Source organism: Ammospiza nelsoni, chromosome 7 (assembly GCF_027579445.1).
Source record: "Ammospiza nelsoni isolate bAmmNel1 chromosome 7, bAmmNel1.pri, whole genome shotgun sequence".
NCBI lineage: Eukaryota > Metazoa > Chordata > Aves > Passeriformes > Passerellidae > Ammospiza > Ammospiza nelsoni.
In genome coordinates, this window is record NC_080639.1 from 17,739,288 (window position 1) to 17,756,107 (window position 16,820).

The window sequence follows — 16,820 nt, forward strand, 5'->3', positions numbered from 1 at the left end:
AAGCACAGCCTGCTTCCAATACTGCCTTAGCAGCTACCAAGCCAGGAACCTGCAGCTTCAAAGGGATTCTAATTAGGGAGCCAGGTTTCCTGACTCTAAGTTAAGTTACTTTTTCTAAAAAGCAAAGTATGTATGACTTCCAAAACCCAGAACATTCCCAATGTGTTCTTTTTCTGAAAACATTCATCTCAATCTTGAGTATCCTGGTAGTCAGTTTTCAGCACCCAGACATGTAATAAAAATTACTGTCAAATAACAACTTTGACATCTTTCAATACACCAGAAACACATCACAGTTTAACTTCCCTGTATTTTCTATCTCTGTTATCATGAATAACATTGATGTTGTATAAGCAATTCCCTCTGGACCAACACTTTCTACAGTCTTGAAATGCAAACTACAGGAGGACAAAAAACCATCCTGTGTTGGAAACTTTCGTTTCAATAAATGTACTACCAGTTATCCTGAAACCACAAGTCATGCTAAGACATGTAAGGTTTCACATAAAAGTTCTACACCAACTTTTTTTTTCCAAAAACGTTGAAGTATTAATATATTATATTTAAATCAATTATGTGTGACAGCTGAATCATCTTTAACAGTGTGGTCTTGATTATCACCAAGACTAATGTTCAAAGGAACTGGTTCAGCTATTTACTTACTCTAGAGGTAGTTTTGTGCTCCAGACTTGCTCCAAAGGTTTTTTCTATCCATTCCTTAAAAGTTGGTAATACCATACCACCTAATCTGTACCTGAAAAGTCAATATTACATAGGGTCATTTTAAATTAAAAGAATGTATGTCAGATACACTTCTTTGAATTTTATGTATGCACAAACAGAAGTTTTAAATGAAACTCTTTACCTACAAGCCTGCAAGGCCTCTGCACATTCATTTTTCATGCAACTGCGTATTTCATTGTATTTAGCTGTTCTTCACTTCACACAGAATCAAATCATTTGTCAGCATGATATAATTTGCTTTGGCCATAAGGCTTTTCAGTTATCCCACCCCACCACTCTTTAGAAAGGTCTCTCCCTTGCAGCAGTGTAGAAAGCAGCACCCAAGTTCACATGCTGCTTACAGACAGAGGACACACTGCAATGGAAACAGCAGTCTCAGACACACAAACCCATTTCAGTACACCTTACACTTCCAAGGAAACAAACAGTATTAGAGGTTCCCCCTTCATCATCAAAATGAATCAGAATCCATCAAGCACTGTAAAATTATTTCCAGCACAAACTGTCTGGCAAGAGTCTAAGCATGTGACAAATGCAGACTTACAGACAAGGGACAGAGGAGCCAGTTTAGACCATGTGCACCACATGTGAAAACACAGAAGGCTGGGGACTGAAAACAGCAAGAAACTACTGCTACTAATTGTATACATATACACAACTTCAGCATGTTTATGTTTGTGTGTTCAAAAGTATTCCCAGAAGAGAGAAGAAATAAGATCTTCCTTTGACATTAAGAGCTTTTAGCAGCTGAGAATCCTTACCATAGTCGTCACCTGGGTCACTGCATTAGACCTAACTGGGTCTTCCCTCTAAGATCACTCAGTCAGTGTAAATCCAGTTATGACCCTGTCCTTCACAGCTGGTGCAACCAACTCTACAACTGAGTCACCTGTTACACAAAATGATCAATTCTTTTTGTTTCCTCATCTCAACTACCCCTCCAGCTCTTCTACTGACAAACCTCCTGCTCTACTCCTAGAATTAAAAGGCAACAACCTTTAACTGAAGCCAGACTCTTCAGCATGGAAGAGAGTATTCAGTGATTCCTCCTATGACAGCTGTTATTCTTTCATCAAACTCATACAAAAATTAAGTGAAGTTTTTGAAGAGGAAAGTGCAATAAGCAATGAAAATATAGTGCATTTGCATCAAGAGTTGGCAATGAAGGCAGACACCCAGGTCAGCTTGGTGTGTTTTCTTCTCCAGACCTACTTCTTATTATTGCCAAACTATCATTACAGCTGGATTGCGAGGGTAACCTTAATCACTTACTCAAAGGACAACTAAAACTATCAGAAACCCCAAAACTTTTAAGTCAAGACACAGACAGAAGTCACAGCATAGAAGAAGTTAGTTTACTGCAATACATGATTGATCAGTAGGCAAGCTTTGTATGCACACACTGAGGGTGCAAGAAGCCCCCCAAAAAACACCTGCCACAGACACACTCCAAAAAACAGCTTCAGTTGCTCAAACTAGCAAGTACCATCTATCCCTGTGGAGATGGCAGAGTCCATAACAAAAAAGATCAGATCATTTGACACATGGTCTGTAGGGAAAGTCAACACAACTTTCATAAAGGTGAATCCTGTTTCACTAATCCTTGGAGTTTTATCAGGGTGTAAAACCAGAAAGTGAATAAAAGGGATACAATGAACATGAAATCCCACACTCCTTTACATTTTCACAGGTGCTCATCCCAAAAGTTATTTAAGAAAAGACACTGCTACAGTACTGAAGAAAAGGTTCTTCTACAGGCTGAAGGATAACATAAGTTTAAGTAAGGAAGCAAAGGGCAGGGTTTATTGATCACACTGATTGGAACTCAGGACCTTAATAAAAAAACTAAGCAGACAAAAAACCATGGAAGTTAAGGTAATTGCAATAGCTGAAAGAAAAGCACTATTGCATGTTTGGGAGAACCCCACTGGCAGTCATTATCATGGCACCTTCACTGACCACAGTGCTATGCATCGTCTGGGCAGGGGTAAGAAAGAAGAGAGTTAATCTCTTTCTCCTGCTCTGTAGAAAACTGCTGTATCCACACCTTGAGTGCTACAAACAGTTTTTGTCCCTGTCTCCAGAAAGATCTAGTGGAGCTGGAGAGGGTGCAGAGAACAACTGTACAGACCAAAGGGCCTTACAAGCAGATACTGAAGGGCCCCAGACACCACAAGCATGGAGAGAAAATGCAAGAGAGGATATAACTGAGTCTTATAATCAATAACACAGTAGGTAGGCTAAAGAACTATCATCCACCTAGTCCTGCAAAACAGTAAGGGATGCTTGTTGCAAAACACAGGTACTGCACACAACCAGAACTCAAGCTTGCTGCCACTGGCTGCTGCATAGGCAGGCAGTATGAGCAGACTTGAGGTTACTAGACAGACTTAGGGACAACAGACCTGTTAGTGGGTACTGAAAGGATGAGGCATCTACACCACCTGTGCAGATGCTCATTCTCCCTGTTTTCACTTCAAACACTCCTTTTGCCACTGTGGCAAACTGTTTCAAAGAAATTATACTGGCCCAACAAAGTATTATTAATTTTATGTCTCAGCTAGAGACAGTGTGGATGGGGAAAAAAACCCACCATTCTAGAACATGTACATATCAGTCACACAGCACTCAAGAAGCCTTGATGGTTCCTCCTGAAAAAAACAGAATTCCTGACCTTCTTTCTTGTTTGGTGTGCTTTGATTTTCTGAACACAATCTCCCTAATATTATACAGTGAACTGGCATATACAAGGCTTTGCATTTTAATTTGGGCCTGAAATAAAAAAATTAACAACTGAAGTGCTGAAGGTCCCAGTTAGGTTTTTGCAGTTTTGACTCAACTAATTCATGCAAATTCACAGACTCAAAGACTAGGAAGGAATTTTTAGGAAAGACAGAATTTATTTCTCTTCTGCATTCTTTTAACTCTTATGGAAAGTGTATTTTTTAAAACAGGGAAGAGACTGTAAGGTTACTTTCCCCTCAGGAAGGAAAAAAACCCAAACCACAAAGATGGCAATAGGTTTAAATTCCACTGGAACAAAATTGAGAGATCCCCAAGTAGACTTAATTTTAATGTCGTTCTGCAAAAATGTATTTCTCAGAAAAGCAAGCTTGCTGCATAAAGGGTTAGAGGGTAATAAATCAGAAGTGGTGCCACTACACAACATACAGCTGAAGAGCAGTTTTTATTTTTAAGTTCAGAGGATAAAGTAGCTCCATGTACAGTGGTTAAGAAACCCAAAACAAAGTAGAAATTTAATAAAGCAACTAGTTGATGCTCAAGAGATTCTCAGAACTGCACTACCATGCTGCATGTTATCTAAAAGCTTTATAACATGGTGCAGATTCCCAGTGTGATTTCATTAACCCACAGATTATATCAAGTTACAGAGAAGACTCACATTAATTTGTCTTTATAACATTTTTAATAAACATTTCAATAAGCCCCACAGTCTGTTTTACTATGTCAGACTCCTGTGTATAGACTTCCATAAACCTGTTAAATGCAGAATAACCTATCCTATGAAATGAAGCAACTTCTTTTCCTTCTTTGAATTAACTGTACTGTACAGCTTTTAAACTCTTTTCAAATAAACCACTAAATAAGATACTTCATTTACATAAATTTTCAACTTACCTTTTTCCTGTGAATTCTGCTTGACCCTTCTTATTGAAGATGAATTTGGAATCATTATATCCCCATCCATTCCACTTCAAAAGTTCTTGCCTTAAGGGAAAAAAAAAAGAGTGACAATATTAGCATACTGCAGATCCAAAATGCTTTTCTGTTATATGGTTTTGGGAAAAAGTGTTACCAGACAGCAATTCAAGAAATCAAGTACACATCAAAAGCGTATAGCTTAGAGCCAAAAGAAATTCTGAAACCACAACCATTACTCCTTCAGATTGCACCCTACGACTTGAAAGACCAGATGCTCTATAAAAGGAACCACCAGCTTAAGTCATTGCACACTGTATTGAATCACAGAATCATTAAGGTTGGGAAAGACCTTTAAGATCATTATTTCCAACCTTTCACCAACCACCATGCCAACTAAACCACAGCAGTAAGTGCCTCATCCAGTCATTTCCTGAACACTTTCAGGGATGGTGACTCCACCACTGCCCTGGGCAGCCTGTTTCAATGTCTGACAGCCCTTTCAGCCAAGAAATTCCTCTGATGTCCAACCTGGACCTCTCCAGGTGCAGCTTGAGGCCATTTCCCCCCATCCTGTCTCTCCTGTTACCTGGGAGAAGAGGCTGACTCCCACCTGGCTACAGCTTGCCAACAGGGAGCTGAGAAGAGTGACAAGGTCACCCCTGAGCCTCCTCTTCTCCAGGCCAAACACCCCCAGCTCCCTCAGCCACTCCTTATCAGATCTGTGCTCCAGAGCCTTCACCTGCTCCACTGCCCTTCTCTGGATAACTCCAGCCCCTCCATGTCTCTGTTGTTGTGAGGGGCCCAGAATTGGAGGTGTGACCTCACCAGTGCTGAGAACAGGGGATGATCACAGCCCTAGCTCTGCTGGCCACACCACTGGTGATCCAGGATGCCACTGGCCTTCTTGGCCACCTGGGCGCACCCCGGCTCACTCCAGCTGGCTGCTGACCAGCACCTGAAGGTCCTTTTCTGCTGGGCCACTCTGCCCCCAGCCTGTAGCAGTACATGGGGTTGTGGGGACTGAAGGGATTTGTCTGTTTGCTTTTTTCCCGTGTAGAGAAAGAGGATTAGATCACTAGAGACACAGTGATATTTTCCAGTTGGCAAAGGTAAGGTGTGAAAAATGCTTGGTTTTCACTCTATACATAAAAATCAACATACAAATAGGTAAGATCTAAATATTTTCAGAATAAAAAAAGACATTTAGTATTTAAATTTATTTTCTTGACAGAGAATAATGATTTCAGTTGCTTGCCATCACTACTGCAATCCCACAGCATTCTTAACATTCAGTTGATGAGGACCTTTGAGACACGTTTGGACTGAAAGTCATAAACAACAAAATCTCAAGAAGTGCAAGAATAACAAATACAACCAGAATGTGACAGCAAAACCATATCAAAACCAAACTAACAACTGCCAAAATGAAAGCAGAAAATCGAAAAATCTTAAGCACAACCATATCAGAGAATCTCTTCGTTATGATAAAGTCATCAAAACTGTATCAGTGTATTTAAGTGTATCAGTGTATTTAATTCTAGAAGTGTATTTAAGACTTAAGAAATACACTACTAGTAATTACACATTCATCAAGCTTTGCTTTAAAAGCTTGCCATTTATTTACATTACAAATGAAATTACTAACCTAGAAACTGAATTTTAGTTAAAAGAACTGTATCTTAAAAATTCTATCAAAAGATCATTCACCTCCCTGGCCTATATACAGTAAATGTAGCTCTTACTCTGACTGCCTAAGAGTGAGATGATCAGGAGTGACCATTTCAAAAAGACCTTGTGATTCAGAGAAAGCACTGCCTCAATCACTTCCAGCTCCAGCATTACATGCAAGATAACCATGTGATGATTGATTACCAAAGGTTTTCATTATAAATGTATTATTAACACAGGCTGCTGACATACTATCAGTGCAATTCAATAGACTTGGCTCAAACTAAATCTATTTCCTTCAAACTGCCTGTATGCAAGATTTTAATTAAACAAATGGAAAAAAGCCATGGTCATGTATTTCATTACAATTGTTTGATTCAGACATTTCAACCAGCCTTTGAGAAATCTGGCACTAAAAGCAAACTTATCAGTCACTGAGTTCTGAAATTACTCAATACAGTATTGTGAAATAGCCAGTCTATATTGTTCTTCCATACTGAAGAATAAATTCTAAAATTTCAGCCAAAATTAAACTAAGCAGAGCTGTCCAGATAGAGAAGCCTCTTCTGCTGCCTGCTCTCTCAGATCTTTACACATGTAGGGTTCACTCAGGAAAGGACAAGGATGCACTCATGTTCCATGGCATGGGAATGCCCTGTGCCATTGTGCTGTTGTGCCAGATTATCAAAAAGGGTTCTTACAGCATGTTATGCAGACTTGCCCATTTTTACCCTTATTTCAATGTATGTATACTTATAAATGCTGCATATATTTGTATGATGGTCCACAAAGAATCCAAGTCACACACAGTGGAGCTGCTCCCAGCTGAGAAGAAGGTGACATAGAATTGGCCAGCTCAAGACTTTGTTTTTTTAACTAAATGTTCCATTCAAATCCCCACTACAGTCCTCCTCAAGGGAAGATTTCTCCCTCTGCTGACTAAATGCAGTATTTCTATATACCTGACTTCTGTAGTTTGTTGAATCCTGTGAAGTCAGAACAGACTTGATATTACTAAGCAAAACTGAGGAAGGCTTAAACTTCCCCTCTTGCAAGGCAGTGCCACATAAATATGCCAACAATGATGCATGAAACAGGCTAGAGAAACTACCTGCAAATCTGGAGACAAACAGAGCAAGACACAAAAGGCCAGGCCCTAAAGAAACTGGTGACATGAGATAAACTGATAATAACCAGGCTTGAAACTATCATTAGTCCTGATATCAGTACAGATACTTCCCACAAAATCATGGGGAGGTATTATTAATTAAGGACACGAAGACAGACTCAGATGAGAGGTTTTTCTGCTGACCACATTCCCATCTGCTTGTCTGTTCTAAAGGCCTAATTTCCTAGGTTGGTGTTAAACCACCTGGCACTGTTCAGGCTCTAAAATACAGAACAGAGTTTAAGAGTTTTAACTCCTAAGAGTTTATTTTCTGGTTGAACTATTCCTGAGTAAAATTAAGTACACAAAGCTTTACTCTGCCAGACAACATAACTCCCATCATTGGTGTGATGATAATAGTTAAATTAAAATCTAAGATAACAGTTTGCATGTTTGTAGAAGAATAGTTGACCCAAACATCTTGGCTACCTTGTAACACAAAGGCAGGGGATTTCACACCACCACACACAACGTGCAGTACTAGATCTTGTGGCAGGTAAACACCAGAACAAGAAACTTAAGCATCCAATTTTATATTCAAAACTCTACTGAGCAAGAGGTTTCTATTTGGAGACAGGAAGGGCTGTTTTTGGAATGAGTATGCTGCACATAGATGTTGCACATGTAGCAAGATATAATTTATGCACCCTTCTGGTTTTCTTCACAAGACTCCTTTCCAAGAATATATATATATATATATAGCCAAGACTCTTACCAACATCTGACACTATTCTCACTTTAAACTGTTATTGTAGTATTGTACCCAAACTGTCTTATTTAAAGACAACACCTTTCCTATTCAGTACATTAGCTTCAACAAAATATCAAGCTCATTAACTATCTCATTTTTGACAGAAATGTGAAATGCTTTAGTCAGAAATAGTAGAAACAGACCAGTACTTTCTTGCCTTCTAACTTAAATAATAGAAATTCACTACTGAAATATACAAAGTAGTACAAATCAAACCTTGTTTAAGGTTTTTAATGCGTATGTTTGTATATATACATGAAATTGTATTGCCTGAAATAAAACAAGTCACCATGGAAGCAGTGACAATAGATTAACACAGTGTGACTAGTTTAAGTGAATTTAAATATTCCACTTTCATTACAATGCCCAACACTAAAATACTAGTTTGACTCACTAGATAAGGATTTTTACAGTTGAGGGGCAGGAGGGTAGCCCCCAGCCCACCAGGTGAACTAGTGCTCCTGAAGAATGCAGTCACTCAGCTGGGCAGGCAGAGCCCTTGGGACTACACTATTTCAACTACTTCAACAAACTGTACCTGCCAGCACTGTTCAAATCTTAGGTTTTAGAGACTGGCACAGTGACTGGATGAGAAAGTTCTCATCTCTCCCACAGGAAGCTGAAGGATAAGCACAGAGTCTCCCACAGATAGCCAAGGCTTCTTTGGAGAAGCAAGATGAATGTGCAGTTCAGTCCAGCTGGAGAAATGTGACTCAGGTGGAGCAAAGCCCAGATGCTCCCATCAGTTTCCTCACAATAACCACTGACACTGTCATTTCAATCACCAGTGGACACTCAGCATGAAAATCCCATGCACATAAAATATTCACAAGCACTTCTGTTGCACAATGGAAGAGCCAGCAGATTCCTGGAAATCAGTTTAAAGTGGCAATTTTAAGGGCTACCACATGGGCTTAAGCACCAGTATTTGCCTAACTTAACACAGTCTTGCAAGTTGTAGAGTTCTTGCAAAACTCAGTGTGTGGGTGCAGTAATACTGAGGCAGTATTATGGTGGTAAGGTGTTACAAGAAGACATTACCCAAGGAACAATTCCTCAGAGCCTACCCCAGATGGACTTTGGGTTACCCATCCACCCCCTAGCTGGAAATTCAGAACCCTTTCCATGGGTGGTACCAGAAGATCCCTCTTCCTCTCCCCTGGAGCAGCGTCTCTGTTCAGATTATAGTCACACTTCTAAACCAAGCAACACTCAGAGTGCTTCTGAAGCCAGTAGTAAATCAGCATCAGGTGCCTGAAACAAACAAAGAACATGCAGCCCAAGGAATTGTTTCAAGAACTGCTTTGTGAAAGCATTGTTTATCTGGAGAGGAATGCCATGCTCCAGGCAGAGAGTATCTGCTGTGTTTGTCATTCTTATGCTTTTTCCCTCTTGGAAGACCTTCCCTGCGGCAAACCAAATATAATTGTTCTCAAGGCTGAAGTCCAGTAACACCTGTTTTATAACCTTAGACACATTCTAAGTTTGTGTATTTACTGCTGCCTTTCAAACTGATTCCGGGAAACATATCTATAAAAATCAGTCAAAGCTCTTTAGACTTTAGGGTCTGTAGTCCACACTTCCAGCTAAGCCCCTGCAGCTGCACATACACAAATTCAGTTGCTCTTCTGTTTGCTGAATACCTAATACAACAATACAAACCTGGGCTCCTAATTACAGTTTAAACCTACAGGAAGCAGCAAATGCAGACAACCAGATTTTAAGCATAACATCAAGGGTTTAGGTACCCAAAAGCAGAGTGCTTTTCTTTAAACTGTTCTGATAAAACAAGTGTTCACTTTCCTTACTCATGTTCTTAGCCTTGACTATTTCATTACTCTTCATTTCATCACAGTGTAATTAAAAAAGCCCCAAGGAATAAGGAAATTAATGTTTCTCTAGTGTTCTTCCACAATAAATAAAGTCAATTAGGGTGAATTAAAGATCAAGCAAAGCCAAGACATTATAATCATTCTTCTCAGTAAACACTTGGCCAAATTATGATTCTTATCCAACAGAATACTTTACTAGAAGCTCTCTCTATTCCACCTACTACTTCAGCTGACCCCAGTTTCACTTTTATCTTTGAAGAGACTGCTCCACTACAAAATGCACACACATGGCTACTTCCAGGCAGTAAATGAAACAGCACAAAGAGATCAGTCCTTTGAGAAGTATTTTCTGAAAGCTTGCAAAATCAGGAGTTCTGCTTTGCTGTCTTAAAAGAAATAACTTAATGAAGGAATCAACTGTCTGCCATTTTTCTGTGCAAGTAAATTCAGTTCCTGGACACCTTTTTACCCACCCCATAGAGAACCTTTTAGCAGGCTTTGTGGCAAACACATCACGGCTCAAGAAAACTTTCTGGCCTACACCATCAACCCCAATGGTGTTGCACAAATGGCCCAGTTTTGGATATAACAACACTATAGAGGCATTAGCTTGTCCATCACATTCAACCTACAATTGGTTTTTATATTCCACATTATTTATTTTCTACAGAGATACACTAACACTTCAGGAAAGTCTAGTTGACTGCAGTCTACTACACTACTGATCTCCTTACTTTGCTTCAGCTCAAAGTAGCTTCTAGTCCAAGTAATTACTTTAATCTATTGCATTATCAGATTATTCTAATTCTATTCAGTTTAAATAAATACATCAAGTTTAAATAAACAGCTATATACATATTCATTTTCTTGTACATAACAGTTCAGATCTCAGTAGATATCAAACAGCTGATCTACAAAGTCTTTCAGTTTGTGCTGTAAACTGCTACTTGCTTTCATACAATAATCTATATTGAGCTCCACATATTAAACACTTCACACTTTCATCTAGGTTTTTCTAACAAAATTTAGCTAATGACTATATCCAGTTTGGCTTACTTGGTATCAAATGATCTAACAAGACATACTGGGTTACTTAAATTTTTATAGACTTCCTATATTTCATCTTCCTGACACACAACTACTTGGAGCTATATGTTAGACAGGAATTGCTGTAACATATGAAGTCACTTTTACCATCAGATTATGACACTTTTTCATGTTAATGTTTCTATGAGAAAATCTTCTTTATCTGTTCCTCAAGTATTAACTTTGACTAACAATTAATTGCTTTGATGCAATCACAGAACCCCCTGTGAACTGCCACACCTTCCTCAATGCAACAGGTTCTTACTCTTCTGATTTCTTAAGACTGGTGAAGTGCCACCAGCCCTTTCCTTACCCATCCTTTTTCATCACCTTAAACTCAGAAATCAGCTACACCAGGATACAGCTTAGCACCACGTGTTGCTTAAACACCACTCTCTAAAGGCTGAAATCTGTATTATAAAGATTGCTCTGAGTATTGGGGGTAAGATACAAAGCCTCTCTGAAGACACTGTTATATTCAAGTAGTACCAATTCTTTAGGAGTTAATTCATGTTGCTGCATAACAACATCATAATCATTATCAGCAAGAATTGCAAGGGTCTGTATGAAGAAGGTTCAGCAACATTAACACATTGCCCTGAACAACCTGCCTGTGAACTCGACACACAGCTCACTACACACTCATCCCTTAGTTTACCCTGTGTAACACTATGCCCATAATAATTAAAAGATATTCACAAGCCTCTCTTCATCCCCTAGGAAAGCAGCTTCTCCACAGAGAGAGGATAATCAGGAGATCCTCTCCGGCTTTCTGTTGCTCTAGTACAGAATCAATTTTAAGCCTACAAGCTACCGAGTCAACATTTAGTTGAACTTCATCAATTAGCCCTTTTAACAAAGGCCAAATCATTGAAAGCTTATGTAAGTTATACTATACAAGTTTTGATGAGCTCAGCATCAGTGCATATTCCATCTATTAGGAACTTTTACTTTTGAGCACACCCAGCAGTTACCCTGGTACAACTCTGTTCTAGGAATTTGTAGCACCTGACTGCTTCCAAAGCAGTACAAGTTGAACACTTCATGTATACACAGTTATTCTGAAGATTAAGTAAGTTTCCAATTCAAGTCTCACCAGCAAAGTGAGCTTACCAGTCAACAAAAGTCAACAGCATAACATAAAAGGACAGGAAAATTTCAAGGAAGAGCTATTTTCCAGCTCAATTGTCTTACCAACTTTTTCAGCATGCCTATAATCCTCTTCAGGCTTCAACACACATTGTGTAACTATGATTCCAGCTTTCAATGCAACACTCAATTAAAATATTACATTTAAGCCAGGAACGCCACTGAGAAATAACATCTCTCTACTCTTACAGTGCCTAAGATTTCCCTCAAGAGGGTACTCAGACAAATACATAGTTACTTGTCTTTTGAGGAATGTTCCCATCTCAATAACTACAACTTGAAGAAGTAGAAAGTGTATTACAATCCTTAAACACATCAATATGCAAATGCATTGCTCAGTCTTCCAAGGCATTTTTATTTGGAAGCAAGAAGAATTGGATGAGACCCACAGACTTTCAGCCAATACCATGTACCCTCCATCCTCCCCTGGCTGGTGAGAAATAATGTCTGGATAAGATCTTTAGCAGTTTGGTCATTGAACTACCAACAAGAAAGTCATGTTTCCAAAGGCCACTGTCTACCGACTATTAGAAAAACAGCCAGAAAAAAATTCTGTCATCACAGACCTAAAGTACTACAAAGGGGTTTTTTTTTTTTCCATCAAATAAAGCCATTTACTTGCAGAAGAAATGGAACATGAGAAAAGTGCACCTGAGTCTGCTAAAGTAGTGTCTACAGCTTTGCTACTACTTCAGACACTACAAGAAAGATGCAACAGGTGTAAAGAACAAAAATTTTGTTTAAGATATTTTGGCTACAGCTTTGCTAGGAAAAATTGATGTAACAGTTCAAAAGAGGCAGCAGAGCCGAATCAGCATTCAACAGACTACAAGAAAACACCATCCACCTTTGCATTGTCCTAATATTACCAAAAAGAGGCATGCACTGTCTCTAGGTCAGCTATTTTTACTAGGTTCTTCTAGCAACCTTCTTGGCTTCACAAATAAAAATCAGCTCCAGATTAGCTGGAACAAGACTCAGGCATTCATGACTTGCCCCCCCACAAACCAGTGTAGGCAACAGAACTTTCTCCTCCACCACTCCAAAACCTGGGTATTCTCCTCAAACATGAGCTCAACCAAGATCCTCATATCCTAGCCACACTGAAGTCTCAATTTTCACATGCAGCATCTTCGGTGTGTTTCAACCATATCTCAGATGTTCAGACAGAAACTTAGGACTGAGATAAAGCTCCCTTTAAGTTTTTGTGTTTCTACACATACAAATGGGCTGGGCTCTAAGTACAGCAAGAAGGTTGTACCTCTGGTGAAGAACAAGCTAAGCTTTCCCTTACACCCCCACAGCAAATTTTTATTCTGACTCCAGATCAAGTTACCTAGAGTAAAACCACTATTCCATTATGATCCTATAGCAAGTCCTAATAGGGGAGAGCAATGTCAGTAACTTGTAATAGTAGAGATGTTAAGTTCCCCAAGCCTGTGTTTCCACAGAGAAAGAAGCCAACTTTCAAGTCACAGGCATTTTCACAGAAGTTTGTTTCTCCTGCTCTTTACAGATCAATAACTGGCTGCAGAAATTATACAGCAATCCATTTAAAATAAATCCCTGAAAAATAACTAAGCTGGTATTTTTCTGGAAATAATGATTTCTTCCTGGATTCAAACCAAACAAAAACTCAGTATGGAAGGCAACTTCAGAACAACCCATTTGTCCCAGTGAGCAGCACAAGCATCAAATTCCCCTCAATGATAACTAAATGCTTTCAAAGCTGTTCACATCTGACTGCATGTGCATGACAGCCCAGTCCTCCCAAAGCAGGCAAGCTCAGCTTGTGACCGTAGGTCACAAACTGCCTGTCAGGAGAATCCAGGCTGTTCCTTGCTCTCTTTTTGAAAAGGCTGAGAGCAAAGCATGGGCTGAATGGATTTTCCTCAAACGAGGAACAGCTCCTCTATTCACTGCTTGCCCAGTCTGCCTCTGGACTACCCCCATGCACTAACACACTAGTTCCTGCCCACAGCTCAAGAGAGAACAGGAGGCTGTCTGAAACCTAAGCCTTAAAATGCTCTTGTAAGATAGCAAGCCAACACACATAGGGAATCCACATCTGAGAAAGGGGGAGCAGTAAAAGAAAGTCACAAAACTAACACAAGTCCACCCCAGCAGAAAGGGGGCCTCATAATAATGTTATATGGACCTACATAATGGTATTATAACCACAGCATTTTTAAAAAATTCTAGCAGAAAAACAAATCCAAGAGCCAGTGAAATAACTCTGACCTAGAGAATTTGACTGTCCTCCCTTAGTGTCATGTGAACTGACTCCTTACTACTACAGACAGCAAGAACCAGAAAAAGTATTTCATAGCTCTATAATTATTCATTTCTAAGAAACTTTTGTTAGAACCTAATGCATGAGCACACTCTGCCAGTATTCACATCAGCTGAAGGTTTCTGTGAACAGGGGAGGACTGAGAGACCAGACACAGACCTTGGTCTTCACACGTGCTGCAATCCTCATTAGAGCAGCCTCAAGTATTTTACAAAAGCAAAACTTCTCCATCACATCTACAGATGTGAATCAGATGACAATGAACGACTTCCCATTTTACCACCATCCCACTTACTACAGAAACAGGTAAGAGGCTGAAGACCACCTTCTTTCGCTCTGCTCCAGTGCCCGCAGCGGCGAATGGCTTCAGCCATTTACATCATCCGCGAGCGGCACCCGCCTCACCCTCCTCCCGCCGCTCCTTCCCGCCCGCCGGAGCCCCGCTGCTCCCGCAGAGCCCACGCGGGGCCTCCCCGGGCGCCGCCGGCCCGCGCCCGTGCCCGCCGGGAGCAGAGCGCTGCCAGAGCCCGGCCCCGGCCCGCAGCCCCGCGCTCCGGGAGACCGCCCGGCCCGGCCCCCGGCGCGGCCCGCGGGGACCCCCGCCCGCACCCACCGTTTCTTCGGGATGGAGCCGGAGGCCGGCCCGGCGGAGCCGCCCTGCGCCTTGCAGGGGCTCGGAGAGAGCGCTCCCCGCCCCGGCGCCCGCGGCGAACCCCGCAGGTGCCCGGAGATGATGCGCAGCCGCCGCCGGGCGGAGGACGGGGAGCCGCCGCCGCCTCCCGCTGCCTCCCCGGCCGCGGCCGCCATCGCTTCCGTGTTGTGCCGCGACCGCCGCCGGGTGAGAGGGCGCGCGGGCGGAAGGCGCCGCCCGGCGCTCCCCGCGCGGGCCCCGCCGCACCGCCCGCCCCCCCGGCCGCACCGAGCCCCGCGCCGCTCGCTCCCCGTGCCCGGGCACGGCCCGGCCCGCGCGCCCTGCCGGAGCTCCTGCCGCGGCAGCGCTGGGCTCGGGGGGGCAAACCGCAGACAGAGAGAGAGAAAGCGTTTATTAAAGATTTCCCGCCTCCGGTGCTGTAATTACAGCCCCTCTGGATCGCTGAACAAACTTGAGAGAACACAAAGGTGTCCTTTAGAGATGAGGATTGCCCAAGTTAATGATGAAATGCTAATTAATGACAATAGCGTAGGCGGGTTACTTAAGAAATAGGTCGGTGAGGTGGCAGATAATCTACAGGTGTTGCAGATTTTATCATGGCTGTTGATAGGGCCACAAGGCCCCGGTGAGAGCGGGCTGCCGAGCCGGGTCCCTCTCTGCCTGTGCCGCCCGGCTGTCCTGGCAGGGACGGTCCTGGTCCCCGGGATCTGCTCCCCGCTCAGCCCGCGCCACAAAATGAGTGCTGAGCCTGACCGACTGCTGGCAATGCATCCCCTTCTCTAGCTGGGATACCCAGCGTTGGGCCAATCCTTGCAAAAACTGACAATCCTGACCATATTTGGGACCTCTAGGAACATCTGGGATTCACTTTGTAGCATCACTTTGAAGACTGAGAGGAATTGTGATTTAAGAGGAGATACAGATTTGATGCTTTCTGCTATGAATTTACCTTGATGCACCAGAATGCTTTGGATTTCCACTCAGGAAAGGATGTGAAAACTGGAAACATGTTTAAGTAGAACAGATGAGATGATTTTTTCCATCAGGGAATGCAAAACCACTCAACAAACCGAGTCCCATACGAAAGACTAAGGAAGATAGGTTATCAGTCTTCAAATATGTAAAAGACTGATACAGAGTGAAAGGAAGCAATCAATCTGCCCTTCATGTCCCAGCTAGGTTGGTGAGAAGTAATGAGCTCAAACTGCAAGATATAAGTTCAGTATTAGCATTAGAGTACTTTCTAATGGCAGTGAAAATGAAAAACTGTTGTAGTCTGCTAAGTAGAGAACGAAGTCACCTTCATTAGACAGCGTTAAGAACGGACAATGTACATCTATCAGACATACCATTATAAGCAGTTCTGCTCAGGGCAAGGTGATGGGCTAGATGACCTGCTCAGATTAATTCCAACTTTTCCTCTGTGACATGAAGTATCTCACACTGTTGAAGCCTACTCGGTTGTCACACAGGACCTACTTTCATGATCAGCTTTTGCCACTGACTGGCACTGACCAGCTCTTTGGAAGTCCTGTAGTGGATTGCTGGGATCTATGTGACTGATACTAATCAACTATCAATGTTGATTTATTTGTTCATTTCTTCCTCAGATGTCTGTTACCTATGTAAAATAAAATCCCATGAAAATTGATAACGCTCTTACCCTCTCTCAAACCTCTTCTAGGGACCTCATGATACTTCAACATGGTATCTTTCCATTAAGTAAGCAATTTGCAGCAAGTTCTCCAGGGAGCAGGCTGCACTGCACAAGCAGTGGGACTTGGGCTCAGTTCCTTACCTCACATGCAATATTG

The 16,820-nt window shown here is 41.7% G+C and overlaps 1 protein-coding gene across 2 annotated transcripts in view; it reads right to left on the reverse strand.

The window, feature by feature from the left end:
• AGPS (alkylglycerone phosphate synthase) overlaps nucleotides 1-15,180 on the reverse strand; it is a 47,791-nt gene extending 32,611 nt beyond the window's left edge. For both annotated transcript variants that reach the window (XM_059475531.1, XM_059475530.1), the window contains exons 1-3: nucleotides 14,968-15,180; nucleotides 4,384-4,473; nucleotides 664-754 (exon numbers count right to left, since the gene is read on the reverse strand). In XM_059475531.1, the coding sequence (XP_059331514.1) occupies nucleotides 664-754; nucleotides 4,384-4,473; nucleotides 14,968-15,161 (375 nt within the window). In that variant the 5' untranslated portion in view covers nucleotides 15,162-15,180. The remainder of the gene's footprint in view (nucleotides 1-663; nucleotides 755-4,383; nucleotides 4,474-14,967) is intronic.
• Nucleotides 15,181-16,820: the final 1,640 nt, after the last annotated feature.